This window comes from Cryptomeria japonica, chromosome 6 (assembly GCF_030272615.1).
Source record: "Cryptomeria japonica chromosome 6, Sugi_1.0, whole genome shotgun sequence".
Classification (NCBI taxonomy): domain Eukaryota; kingdom Viridiplantae; phylum Streptophyta; class Pinopsida; order Cupressales; family Cupressaceae; genus Cryptomeria; species Cryptomeria japonica.
This window is the reverse complement of record NC_081410.1, coordinates 199,027,230-199,041,559: the sequence shown is the minus strand read 5'-3', so window position 1 is coordinate 199,041,559 and position 14,330 is coordinate 199,027,230. Positions and strand designations below refer to the sequence as shown.

The following is a 14,330-nucleotide window of genomic DNA, read 5'->3' as shown; positions in this document are numbered from 1 at the left end:
TGTTGTTAATGTTGATTGTTTGGTGGTTTTGCAACATGGCTCCCTAGCAAGCGACCTAGGAAATTTTTATCGGTATGCCTTTTGATACCCTAGCAAATATGGTTTTTCACATCTTTGAATTTGATAGTGCATGTAATAGGTTATATTAGTTTGCTCTTATAGGTGACTTTGTGGGGAGAACTCGACTTGGAAACCTCTTAGGGAAGCATGGCATCTGGCTTGATGCTTTTCAAAAGCTCATTAAAGGGTTTTTTTCATTTTCAATTTTTTAAAGTCAATCATGCTCATGTTATCATTAAGAATGGTCCTTGGTATGTTTGTTCTTCCTTGCCAGTCTTTCAACTTTGGACACAGGACTTCACAAACTTGGATGAAAAGAAACTCCATGTGCATGTGTGACTTGAATTTCTAGGCCTTCACTTTGCTTGTTGGCATTTCTTGCACCATATTGCTTCCCCTTTGGGAAAAGTTATTTGTCTTGAGCCAAATCGTTTCTATTATGTGCGTCCTCAAAAACTAGTTCGCAATGAGATTGATTTATCTAAAGCTTTGAGAGAGTCGATAGATATTCAAATAATCAATCTTTGTCATATCTAGCAGGTGCTTTATCTTAATTTGCCTAACACTTGCTTTCAGTGCCAATCTCTCTAGCATAAAATCAAGGATTACCGTTTGACAACTCCCTAGGTGTTAAATGTTCTCTAGCCTTTAGAGGCGACCTCCTTGACAACTCAAGAAAAACAGATAGTAGTGTCACACGAGAAAGACAAAGTACTAACTCTGGTAGGACCCAAGGTAAAAATCAACTTTGTGTGGATTCTTCTATTGCTAAGGTGCATCCAACCGCCATTTCAAACCCTTTTAAGAAGGGGAAAGAGGTTATTGATCCCTCAGGTGGTGTACCCTTTAGGGCGGGGTTCTCCCAAAGGCCACAACCAACATCAATGCCATCTTCACAACTAGATATGTTGACCTCACTCTCCTTGTCACCAAAGCTTTATCAGCAATCTTGCAACCCTCCTAGGAACCTAGCAGAGGGTGAATATGTTTTTGAGAAACAGAGAAATTATTCTTCCAAAATTCAATTGGGTTCTTTCTCCCCGATGTTATTGTAGAATCACTTCTCCATGCTCAAGGAGTTAGATAATGATAATATGCTCACCTCACATCGATGAATTTCCTTTCATGAAATGTCTAACATCTTATTGACCTCCCCAAGAAGTTTACGTGTGAGATACTTGTTAGTAACATTTTGGTTTAGATGTTTTGTGTTTACAAGAAGTGTTGATTTTTGGATTCATTCTTTTTATAGCATGTTGTGTTATTTGGTCAGTTGGTATCATGTTTTGCACCTATCACGATGTTGGTCATGGAGGGGTTATCACCTTTCTCTCTCCTAAGTGGCTTTCTTGTGTTATTGATCATGGGTCCAATCTTCCTTGTCAGCTAATCTAGATCGTTTTAAATGTTGGTAATTGCTCTTTTGAAATCATAAGCGTTTATGCTTTCAATAGTGTCGTGGAGAGATTTTTTTTTGTGATGATGGAGAGGTTTTTATAAAGACTGTGATACGATTGAAATGGCGTATGAAAAACATGGGAAAGTGTCTTTTTTTTGTTGGACAAGTAACAAGAGAGAGGTGTGTTATTACATGCGTAATAATTTGAGCTTTATGACTCCAACTTGGGCTGCCATCACACAAAACCTTTATGGCATATGTAATGCAATTTTCAGGCTAACTTCGTTAGAGTGTTTAAGCACCTCAACCATTTGATGATATCTGCATAGTTTTTTTTCTCCTTTGCTAATTTTTTTTTTCTTCCAATTCAGCTCTTGTCAAACGTCACTTTATCCTATCTCTTTCCCATCTCTTTCCCATCTCTTTCAAGATTGAGTGGCAAGTGGGTCCACCTTAGCCTTGTAAATCACAATTTTTATTAAATAATTTCTTGGCAAGTCATCAACGCATGTTGGACCACATTAAAAAAAATGTGGAATCTTGAAAGTCATCCCACTTAGCCTAGTGGCTAGATTGCATGATGGAATAGAGCTATACAATGCACGTATCACTTTCTTGGCATCTATAGTTGGTAATTGGCCATCTTTAGGAGGCATTCATCCGAGGTTATCAACTTGGATCTTCGCTGTGTAATGAAGATGCTTGAAGCCAACCCCTTCTCCCCTGCTTTGTTGGTTTGGGTTGAGGCAACAAAAGTAGATAGCAGATAAACATTTTGCTAGAAGTGTCCTTACTAGATCTAGAATCCACCGGCTTGAGATTGATGATAGGGCTTCTAAGGAGTTTTTCTAGGTTCTCAAAGCTCATCATACCTCTGATGACATCAAACAAATCAAAGGTTGTCAAAATGTACTGAGGAGTGGCTATATATCCTCCTGGCTTTTGTCAAACGCTATGAGAAAGTCTTCATTGTCTAGGAGAATTCTCCTAAGCAAAAGTGTGCCCTTTAGGTGTGCCTTCAAGTTGTTTTCCATCAGCTTTCTTCATCACAAGAAGCCTCTTGTGATATTGCTCTCAATTACCGACTTCAAGAAAGCCACGCACACTATGGTTGATGACAAAGCCCCTGGGTGTGATGGGTTTCCATGTGAATTATTTTTCAAGGCTTACCAATGAGGTCGCAGACAATTCATATGTGCATTTGAGACCCTCACTGTTTGTTTTGTGGGTAGTTGGAGTCTTTTAAGTACCCCTTTTGGTTTTATTTTTGAATTCAAAAGTTTTAAAATTGAATTCATGATTTCTTTTCATCTTTTCAATAAGAACCTTTTTCCCACCATGTAATTCTTTTGGGAGAATGGTCTTGTATCCCACATAAATTCAATTAGATATGTCATGGTTTTAGGGTGGAAATTCTTTTCAACATATGAAAAGATAGTTGCCCTATTGACTAGAATGTTTCATTTTTTTTTAAAGCAATTATTTGTTCTAATGTGTTACTATGGATTTAGGTACAAACCGATAAGGTTGCTCTAGAGGTGGTTCATGTTCAGGAATTGGAGGAGAAGCCCCCTTGCCATGGTCAAAGTTATTTCTGTCATCTTCCTCTTCTTGGGGTCGTTGGCCTCCTCACGGTCTTTAGAGAGGTAGGCATCTCTCGACTGGTGGTAATTGCTGAGCTCCAGGTTTTTCTCCAACTGGCTATAGGTATTGTGGTCATTAGAGTGCGTTGTGGTCTATTCAATGACACTCATCCTCTCCACCCCCTCTAGGTATTGCTTTTGGCTGGCCTTTTGGTGGCATTCTTGGGTGTTTTTTACATGGAGCTCTTGGGTGGCTTTTTGGTAATGCTTCCGACTGATTTGACTCTCACAAGTTTCCTCTGCTGGCATTGCCAATTCCCCCGATTTATGATGATGAAGAAGATAAAGAAAATGATGATGAAGGGTGAGACCCTCTCATTGACACTCCAGACCCCATTGATGTATAAGGTAAACTAAGTGACCAAGCCCTCGGCCTCCCCTTCTACTATTATTATTCTCGCCCCTTAGCAGCTTTTTGATTCCGACTTCGGCTCCATTTAAACTATTAAAGTGTGAATTTATATTCGCCCACCTTTTCAATGAATATATTCTACTATTTTTTATAAATGTTACCAGTTTAACAACAAAACTTAAAACATCCTACAAATTTACTAGATAAATACTCACTGGGTGGTACGATAATATTTACACGACCTTGTGAGAGGGACTATATATTATGGCCAGAGTACTGCATATTTTCCTTGTCATTCGTCTACAAGATAAATTTCAGTTGTTTAGATTTTATGTTTGTTGCTGAATTTGAAGGAGATCGTAGAAAGCTCCTCTCCTGCTCATCAAGTCTGGAGGAGTACCCCGCTCAACAATCACCCCATTGTGGAGAACAGCCACAGATTGGGCGGCCCAAATGGTATTTAAGCGATGAGCAACCAGCACAGTTGTTCGGCCCACCTTAACTCTGTCTAAGGCAGCCTGCACCATCTTCTCGCTCTCTCCATCCAATGCACTAGTCGCCTCATCCAGCAACAATATACGTGGATTCTTTATTATGGCCCTTGCTATTGCTATGCGCTGTTTCTGCCCTCCAGACAGTTGCATTCCTCTGTCTCCACACTTGGTCTCATACCCATCTTTCAAATTCCTGCAATGCATATATACAAAATTAGATCTTGTTATATATCTTGAATACATCTATTTAAAAAGATTCAAATGTAATCGTAAACTTACGAAATGAAGTGGTGTGCATTGGCAGCTGTAGCAGCTTGAACAATCTCAGCCTCAGTTGCAGAGGGGCTTCCATACAAGATGTTATCTCTAATGCTTCCTGCGAATAAGACTGGCTCCTGCCCTACCAGTGCAATATGCTTTCTCAAACATCTCAAATTCAAACTTTTGATGTCCATTCCATAGATTGTGATGGTCCCTTTGAGAGGGTCATAGAACCTCTCTATCAGTGCAATTATGGTCGACTTGCCTGACCCACTTGGCCCGACTAAAGCTATGCTGCTCCCTGCGCTAACCTTCAAGTTAAAATCTTTCAATATTGTTTCACGTGGCCGGGCTGGATAAGCGAAGTCTACGCTTTTGAATTCTATGTCCCCTTGGATTGTGAGTGGTTTTGTTCCTTGAGGATCATCTGGGTTGATTTTGGTGACTCTGTCCAGGATTTCAAACACAGATTTGAATGCAGCAGAGCCTTTGGCGAGGTCTGAAGTCATGCTGCCTGCTTCTGCTATCACTCTTCCTGTGCTCACCAGGATGAAGTAGGTCTTAAACACATCCCCTGGGCTGATCAGCCCCTGGTGCACGAGCCTTCCACCATACCAGTAGTCAAAACCCCAGGTTAAGAAGGTCAAGCTCTGAGCACTGCTAATTCCAATGCCTGCTAACCATGATTGTTTAATGGCCTCCTTGCGGGTGCGTATCTGTGATGCTCTGAACAGTGAAAGAACCCTCTCGCTGGAACAGAAGGCTGTGATTGTTCTGTGGTTGGCCACTGCTTCTGCTGCTATTTGACTGCACTTTTTTTGGGCATCTCCAGACTTTTTAGACATGCTCTGTAAGAGAACTTTTCTGGTGTAATAGCACAGAGTTGTGAGAGGCTGGACGGCTATCATCACTATAGCAAGCCGCCATGCTACTGCCATTCCCAATGCCGTTGCCAGGATAACTGCTGTAGAAGTATGGATCATTAGAGATATCCTATCAGCCACCAGAGATTTTACCTGCATTGAACCCCCATAAAATCTCATTAAGTTCGCTACACTCCATTCATCCTGAACCAAACATTTAAGTACTTAAATGCTTAGAGGTAATGTGCAATGTGCCTATATAATCCAATGCTTAATCAAACTGCTTCATACCGTTTGGTTTGTATGTTCAAATTATTGCTTAAGAATAAAAAGGAAGTTAATGACACTTTGCATGGCCTTTTGGGATTATGAATTGTTTTCAAATACAGTCCCATGAATCCTCTAATATAATTTAATTATAGACTTTGTCTGTGATGATAGGTATGAGCACCAAACTGGACCTTCATTTTCTTACCACATTAACTTCATTAGCAAGCATAGAACAGATTGCTCCGGGAGATATCTCTTCCTGGTCATACCATCCAACCTCAAATGTCAAGACCTTGGCCAGCAGGCTCTCCCGAATCCTCTTGGCGATCAACTCTCCCATTGCTGCGAAGTTGTAGTGCTGAACAGCATTGACCATGAAAGAAATGATGAATAGAGAGAAAAATACCAGGTCGTATGACCTGATCTTCGATTTCATCTCTTGATGATCTCTAAGAAAATATGCAGAGATCATGCTGCCCAACACAAATGCGCAGATTGGCTGCACTGCACCATATACAAGAGCACATGCACTGCCCACTAAGGCCTTCTTCCACTCAGGCGCAGTCAAAGCCAGCAGTTTGCAGAAAGAGGAGGGCTTGCCACTTGCCTTCTTGGCTCCGCTACTCATGTCCTCCAAGTGAGTGGACAGGCCTGATCCAGGGTTGGAGATGCTCTGTCTACTCAAATTGCTCGTTCTCGTAGAGGAAGTTCTATCTTCTAGTTCTGCAGAGTTGTCCTCTTCAATAGTTGCATGCTGCTGCATGCTCCATAGCATGTTGTAAACCCCATTTGATTGATCAATAAGGTCCTCATGGAGACCTGATTCGATGACTTGTCCCATCTGAACCACTACAATTTTATTAGCATTTTGGATTGTTGAGAGTCTGTGAGCCACAACTACAGTAGTCCTTCCCATACAAGCTCGGTCAAGAGCTTGCTGCACAACCTTCTCAGACGCTGCATCTAATGCACTTGTTGCTTCATCCAGGAGAAGGATGGGAGGGTTCTTAAGCATGGCTCTTGCAATAGCAATTCTTTGTTTCTGACCTCCAGACAATTGAATTGCTTCCTCGCCCACCTACAATATCTAAAGCAGCTGTATAAAAAGACAAAAAAGAGATTTTGTCGAAGTTTTCAATTCGAAAAATCTATTCATTTAATGAATTAAATTTTTGCAGTCATGCTTCTGAATTTAACTGCTTTAACGTTTCTTTATCAACATTTCAAATCATACTCTATATTCCTACTCACTTAAAAAGTGGACTTCGACCCAAACTACTACTAGTTCCATAATTTTCAACATAACCCACAGCTAGTAACATAAATGAATCACATTAGTGTCAAACAATTAAAACAGAATGAATTACCTGAGTGTTGTATCCATCTGGCAGTTGAGTAATGAAATTGTGTGCATTGGCAGCCATTGTTGCAGCAACTATATCTTCCATGTTGGCTCCTTCATTACCGAATCTCATATTCTCTAAAATTGATGTGGCAAACAAGGCTGGTTCTTGACTCACTAGTCCAATCTGATTTCTCCACCACCTCAGCTGGAAGTTCTTGATGTTTATTTCATCTACCATTATATCTCCTGCGACTGGATCATAGAACCTCTCAAGCAAAGCAATGGCAGTAGACTTCCCAGAGCCGCTACTTCCAACCAGAGCCACAGTTTGTCCTCCAGGAATATTAAGGCAGAAATTGTTTAAAACTTTGGTGTGAGGCCTAGTTGGGTATGCAAATACAACGTCTTTGAAATCGAGCTCTCCGTAGACTTTTTCCAGCACTTGCCCTCTGCTATCATCAAAATCTATTGCAGGTACCCTCTCAATCATCTCATCTATGCGGTTTGCAGCAACACATGCCTCACTAACATACTTCAAGTTGGGTAGGGCAGTTCCAAGAGCTCTGTTAAATTGTTAATTTATTACAATGATTTCAAACAGCAATTGTAAGTACAGCACTGGAAAAGATGAAAGAAAAAAAGCAGTGGATATACTAGAGAAGGATTATTAGGAGTCGTACAGGCCTCCAGTGACAAATGAAAGACCAGTTGCAAAGACTCTTCCACCGCTCTCACCTTCGTACATGACCAATCTGCTTGCATACCATGACAGGAATGCCCAGATAGCAAAGGTAACTCCATTGCTGCCAATGGCCAAACCTTTGGCCAGTCCTTGTTTACTTCCTAGCTTCACCAAGTCATTCAAAGCAGCTGAATAATTTTCTTTTGTACTTTTCTCTCCAACAAAGGAATACACTGTTCTAATGGAGGATAGAGCTTGCTCTGCTATGTTGCCTGCCTTGTCGTATTCAGTGTGCATTTGACCAGCTAATCCCATAAGAATCCGTCCATACATCAATCCTGGGATTATAAGTAAAGCCAAGAAAGGGAAGGCCACCAAGGCCAATTTCCAACATAGGTAAAAGGATACTGCGTAGCTGAAGACAAATAATGACGTATTCATCAAGAAGCTTGGAACCTGAAAAATCCAAGGCAAGACTAATAAGCATTAATATTTCAGCCTCAATAAAATATTTGTTATAACTTTAAAGTGCAACTCATTGCATGTCCTACTTAAAATTCTTGCAGAAATAATAAAATTTGGTTTGACAATTTTGATTGATTTTGGTTCGTATGGTGTCACAAAGTATTTAAATTTTATGTAAAATCTATATCTTTGATTTTCATTTGTATGGTGTAAACAAATATTTAAACTAAATGTAAAATTAATATCTTTGATTTTGGTTTGTATAGTGTCACAAAGTATTTAAATTTCATGTAAAATTTATATACAAGATATACTTAATATATAACTGACTTTTAAAATCGAACATATCTTATGTTGTTTTGTCACTATTAGAAATAATTTTTAAAATCTTAGATTGGATTACTGACAGATATGAAGCAAATGATCTAATCTACAATTAGAGAAAAAGTATAAAAATAAAACCAGAGCTGCAATGGTTCCCTTACATTTGGATAAAAATCAAAGTTCAGTTAGGGTTTCAAAGCATGAATTTTAAAGTATGTTAAATTCCTATAAGCATTTTCATAAATTTTAGTTAAGAGATTTGATTAAAAAGGTTCATATGATATCAATTTTCTGAAATAAACAGTTATAATGGACTGATGTATTATGTTACACCAAGATCTGTAGGTGTTAGTGAATTTTCAAATCAGCACCTTCATCTATATTTAGAGTGCCAATTAGTCTACGAGATCAATTCTTAAAAGTGTGACAGCTAGTCCAAAACCCTTCCTCCGACATAACTCGAAGAAAGACTTTGATACCACATGTAGATTTATTATTACACCAAAACTCACATATATTAATGAACTTTTAATAAACATGGCAGTTAATCCAACATGCCTGTCATTCATAACAGTATCCTAAAATACAATATTCAAATTTATCTTGGTAACTGAATCCAGTTTCTCTTAACTTGTAAAAATGATCAACTTTCTATGCAGCATTGAGTAGAGAGATTTAGGGATACCTTTTCGCTGAGAACATCTTGAATCACGAGTGTATCCTTAGAAATGGTGGTGATAACTTGTGACGTGCTAGCCCCTCCATTATCAAAGAATCCAACGTCTTGTCTCAGAACAGCTTTCAGATACCTTGTGCGTATACAAAATGCCTGTCTCTCTCCAGTCCTTGTCCAACAAAATCCTTCTACAAATCACAGCAACAATAAAACAAATAAACAGGATTCAACCCATTAATTCACTTACAATATGACCCTAATCAAATTATAACCCAAAAAAAAGCTATACCCAAAAAAGCCGCCATCCATACAGCTATCCCAGTATAGACGTAGTATAGAGTATACTGCACACAAAAACATAAGGAGTAACAAACTCTAAGCTTGTTATATTTCAATGCATGACACTGACCACGTACGACTAAATCTATTTAGTAAATCATCAAAAAGGCCAAATTTTAAATTCTTGATGGAACAGACATTATCATGATAAGTGCAAAATTGCAACAGTCCTTGTCTCTCCTATAGAACTTCAAACACAGCTTTTTTTTTCATCAAAAAACATAGCAGCCCACATTATGTTGAAATCTCAGTCAAGAAGGTCCAATAAAGCTGCAGACAGACAATCATTTAAACAAAGGAAATCTTACCTGATTCATGTGGTCCACAAAGACTTTGGAAGTTTCTTTTCCTCCTCCTAATGTGTTAACTATTCCACTCAAAAATATCACTATTGCTGGGGTGGACATGCCATCCAAGAGTGCTCCGAGAGTACCCAAAATCATTAACACCACGTCTACCTTGTCTGCATATCTCACAACCTTCCACACTCTACACTTGCTTTCTTTTTCTGTACCCTTGACTGCAAATTCCAACTCCACTGCTCCATTTTGGACTGATATCTCGTTCATCTCACCCTCCATTAGACCCTGCTCACTATTAGAGATGAGTGTGGGAAGAAAACAATCAAACAACAAGATATAAAATGGAAAAAGACAATAACAAGATACAAAATGGAAGAAAACTGGTGTCTTGACTTAGAATCTTAAGAGGTGCCCCATCTTATAAAGAAGAAAACAATGGATAATAAATCAATATAGAAATACAAAAGAATAATGCTGATGTCTTGACTTGAAATCTGTGGGGATGTGGCATCATATAAAGAAAATATTGTATACAATCTTTTAGTCATAGAAATATGCTATACAATAAACAAGGAAATCGTACCTGATTCATGTGATCCATGAAGACTTGGGAAGCTCCTCCTCCTCCTAATGTTTTAACTATTCCACTCAACACTACCACTAATGCTAGGGTGGACATGCCATCCAAGACTGCCCCAAGAGTACCCAAACTGATTAACCCACCCTACCCTTGCTTTCTTTTTTCTCTACCCTTGATTGCAAATTGCAATTCCTCCATTTTGGACTGATGTCTCATTTGTCTCACCCTCCATTAGACCCTGCTCACAACTTGAATTATGATGGCGACTGTCTGGGAAGAAAACAATCAAACAAACAAGATACAAAATGGAAGAAAACTGGTATCTCAACTTCAAATCTTAGAGGTGTCCCAACTTTTAAAGACCAATGATAGTGGGAAGAAACCAATGGCCAATCAATCAAGATTGAAAACACAAAGAATAAAGCTGAAACTTGTGGAAATGTGGCATCTTATAAAGGGCAATGGGAAGTGACTGGAAACGACTTAAATTCAACTCAAGAACAAAATCTGGTATCCCAAAAATTAAGGGGACTGTAACACGGCCTTAAACATTCTGTCCATAACAAAATCTGGCATCCCAAAAATTAAGGGGACTGTAACACGGCCTTAAACATTCTGTCCAAAACAAAATTAAACAAATAAGTCACTGGAGCAAAAGAGATAAAAAAATGTAATTCTCAAATAGCAGACGACTTTAGTGTGTTTTCGTGGGATTGATAAGAGTCATCTCTACCTATCCTACTATGTGCTTCAACTTTATGATTATTAAATTGACAAATAGCTCAATGGGTATTTGCTTTTAGTCCATATAATAATGAGTTTCTGAGTTGAGGGTGGTGTTTTTTGGGAGGTCCAACATCATCTTTTCTTTTAATTCAGACTTGGATACCCAATGTGGATTCCAGACAAATGTTGACCTCACCAAAAGAGTGGCTTCACAGAAGTCGCTGTGAATAATAGTTGAGCAGAGCATGTGTAGTGAAAGTGAGATACTTTACACCATATTGGTAGAATAGGACATTGTTTAAAGCTCTGTAAACCTCCTTTTTCTGACTCGGAGAGTGCCCACCACTCTAAACTAAAAGACAGCCAAACTGGAGCAATTCTTCTGCATAAAAAAGATAATACTACTCCATACTATTTTCTTCTGTTGTTTAATTACTAGAGTCATGTGTAGCATATTGCCTTAGTTTATGTTCTTTCCAGATTGATTAGGTAGGTGCTTCCATTGACCTCAGGATCAATTGTGCTCTCCATGAGGTGGTTTAAATGAGGTTGGTATTGGAGGTTGAAAGCTTCCTAATGAAATAAGCTTGGAAAAGTGTATGTTGAGCTGAATTGTGCTCTCCATGGAGATGGTTTAAACTAGGTTGGCATTGGAGGGTGAAAGCTTCCTAGTGAAATAAGCTTGGAAAAGTGTTATGTTGAGCTAAACTTGTTCAAACTCTCATGACACTAGGAAAAATTATGAACATTTAATTGTATTAGTTTAATAAATTGAGAGTAATTAGATTATAGTTTTTAATAAAATTGTTAGTATAAATCAATTTAATCAAATAGTAAATTGTTTTATTTATTAAGAGGTGACATGATTCTTAATCATATTAACAATATTAAAATAAATAGGTGGTTTAGTTAGGTAACTAAGATTTACAAGGTGTTTAAAAAGGCTTTTTAAGATTTAAGATTGAAATTTAAGTAGTAAAGTTGTTCATAATGTGATAAAGTATATATTTAATTTGATTTAATTTGTAGATTACTTTAATTTATTGTTTTAAAAATACACATCTTTCGTTCTAATGCCTTCATATATATAGACATAGATGATGTCTAAAAATTAGTAACATATTCTTGTCTCATCATCTTATTATTTTTCATCAATTATTCTATCAAAAAATATATTTTTTCATTATTTAATCAAGCTAACATTTCATTTTTCATCTACAATTAATTAAATATTCTTTTAATTATTTAGTTTAACTCATCAAATCTTTTATGGGCTTGAGGCCTTGTTCTTTGTATTGTTCGGTTTGAATTAATAAGTTTTTACCCCTCTACTTGTTCTTTGTACTGTTGGGTTTTAATTAAATTTTTACCCCTCTACTTGCTCTTTGTATGTTGGGTTTGAATTAATAAATTTTTACCCTTCTTTTTTCCAAAAATAAAAATAAAAATTAATTCATCAAAATTTTCCATCCACATTAATTATTATTAATTAATTAATTAATTAATTTTTTCTCATCCACTTTAATTATTTAATTAAGTTATCAATTTATTTTTTTCATCCACGTTAATTAAATAGTTTTATTTATTTATTTAATTTATTAATTTATCTTTTTCATCACAAATAATTAATTTTATTAGGTATGTAATTAATCTATTCATTTATTTCTTCTCATTCACATTAATTGAATAATTTTTAAATTAGTTAATTCATTCATTAATTTTCTTAATCCACTATAATTAAATAATTTTACTAACATTTCTTCTATAATTAAATAAATTAATGTAATTTAATTATCTTTTTTCCTATTTTATTTCTTCCAAAAATAAATAAAACTTATTTATTTTATATTTTCATAATCATGCATATGAATTAAATTATAAATTCTATTAATATTTTTTTATGTAGATCTATTACATGAGTCCACTCATCAATCAAATCTTCTATGAAATCAATTAACTCACTAATTTAGCTCTTCACATAGACACACTACAGATCCACATTCATTTTGTCCTCTCAATCAACCTCATCCATTGATTCTTTTGATCATTGTAAATGTGATATAAAAATCCCAAGCTACTTAGCAATGTATTTGTATCTTGTTTCCAAAGAAATAAGTATCCAATCACAAATCAAATGTGTAGAACCATGAATAATCAAGGGAAAGGATAAAGCCTTCATGACCAAGGAATCCTAGAGCCCATTCGTGTTTATGCAAATCAAGGATTTTAAGACATCAAATATAATTATTTCGATGAGAAAAATAAGGAGGTGAATGTTAAATCCAATGAGTGATATGGTAAGTTCTTTAGCCACAAAATGGGTATCCCATCATTCTTCCAAGGAATTTTCTATCACCAATCATTTGATCAACTCCACCCCCATCACCAACCATTGTATCTACCCTATTACTAACCTTAATCATCCACCTCCTCCATTCATTCCATAGGTCAACAAAATCATGTACTATGTGTCCTATTCCATTTAATGATGAATTTGTTGCCACCTTAATGGGAATTCAAGATCATCTCTCTTAAGGATCATGGATCGTAACTCCAAATGCTTACACCTAAATCATGTCAATTCGAAGCATTTCAAAGATGAAGGCTCAAAGGTCTACACAAATAAGCAATCTTATATGCCTAATATTAACATTCTAAATCTAAAAAACCCCAAATTTGAATAAACAAAAAACCCAAACTCTAGAGTACATATGGGTTCCAAAATCTAATCTTGAAAATCCAAAGACCTCAAAGAAACAATCCATGAATTTAAATCTAAGAACCAATGGTTTGCAATTGCTAAAGCCCAAAAATTAGCAATCCACATAGATCCCAAACTCTAACAATCCTATATCCAAGCAATCTAAATTTTCAAAAAAGATCTAACAAGATGGATTAGAAAACTCATGTAGTTCCCAAAACTTGGTAATATAGATACTCTAATATCCAAAATCCCCCTATCCATGAGCATTAAAAATTGTGATATCTTAAGCCAACAAAAGCAAAAATGCCAAAACTTAGAAGTCATCATCACACCCAACAAAAAAATCCATCTCCAAACCCAACATGGTGTGTGAACTCATTGTTCCTATAAAATTTATGTATTCCTCCATATTCCCATCTTTCCATTCATCTCTCTTATCAATTATCCCACATATCTCCATCACAACACCCCTTAAATTCAATATTTTACATAATCTACCCCACTCCATTTTGATCGATAGTAGCTTGGGAGAAGCCAACTTAGAGTCACTGAAGCTCACAAATGATATCCATGAAGCATAAAACTAGTAGTGTGATCCACTGAAAGTGGTAGTGTGATCCACTGAAAGTGGCCATGTATATATAATGAAATGTTATTAGCTTACAATGGGAGCAAAAATTGATTTCAAAAAATACCTCGAAGTAAGAGTAGAAGTTAATAAAATGTCCAGTAGTGAAAACAACTCTAATGGTACCTTGGGGAAGTACCATGATGATTTTATTACCCTAATATCATGTATTCCTAACTATATTTATATATTCCTATGCCTAATAAGTTAATCACTT

At 36.6% G+C, this 14,330-nt stretch overlaps 1 protein-coding gene across 2 annotated transcripts; it reads right to left on the bottom strand.

Annotated features, from left to right (window-relative positions):
* Positions 1-3,575: 3,575 nt before the first annotated feature.
* Positions 3,576-10,766, bottom strand: LOC131063502 (putative multidrug resistance protein). 2 transcript variants are annotated; one of them, XM_057997344.2, is made up of 9 exons: positions 10,059-10,766; positions 9,482-9,767; positions 9,124-9,178; positions 8,844-9,022; positions 7,368-7,825; positions 6,710-7,250; positions 5,548-6,420; positions 4,228-5,225; positions 3,576-4,141 (listed from the first exon to the last, which is right to left on the bottom strand). In XM_057997344.2, the coding sequence occupies exons 2-9, from the start codon at positions 9,752-9,754 to the stop codon at positions 3,784-3,786; spliced, it is 3,735 nt and encodes a 1,244-aa protein (XP_057853327.2). In that variant the 5' UTR covers positions 9,755-9,767; positions 10,059-10,766; the 3' UTR covers positions 3,576-3,783. The 2 variants fall into 2 exon arrangements, with proteins under 2 accessions (XP_057853327.2, XP_057853326.2); XM_057997343.2 differs by having other exon boundaries at positions 9,482-9,760.
* Between the last annotated feature and the right edge of the window lie 3,564 nt (positions 10,767-14,330).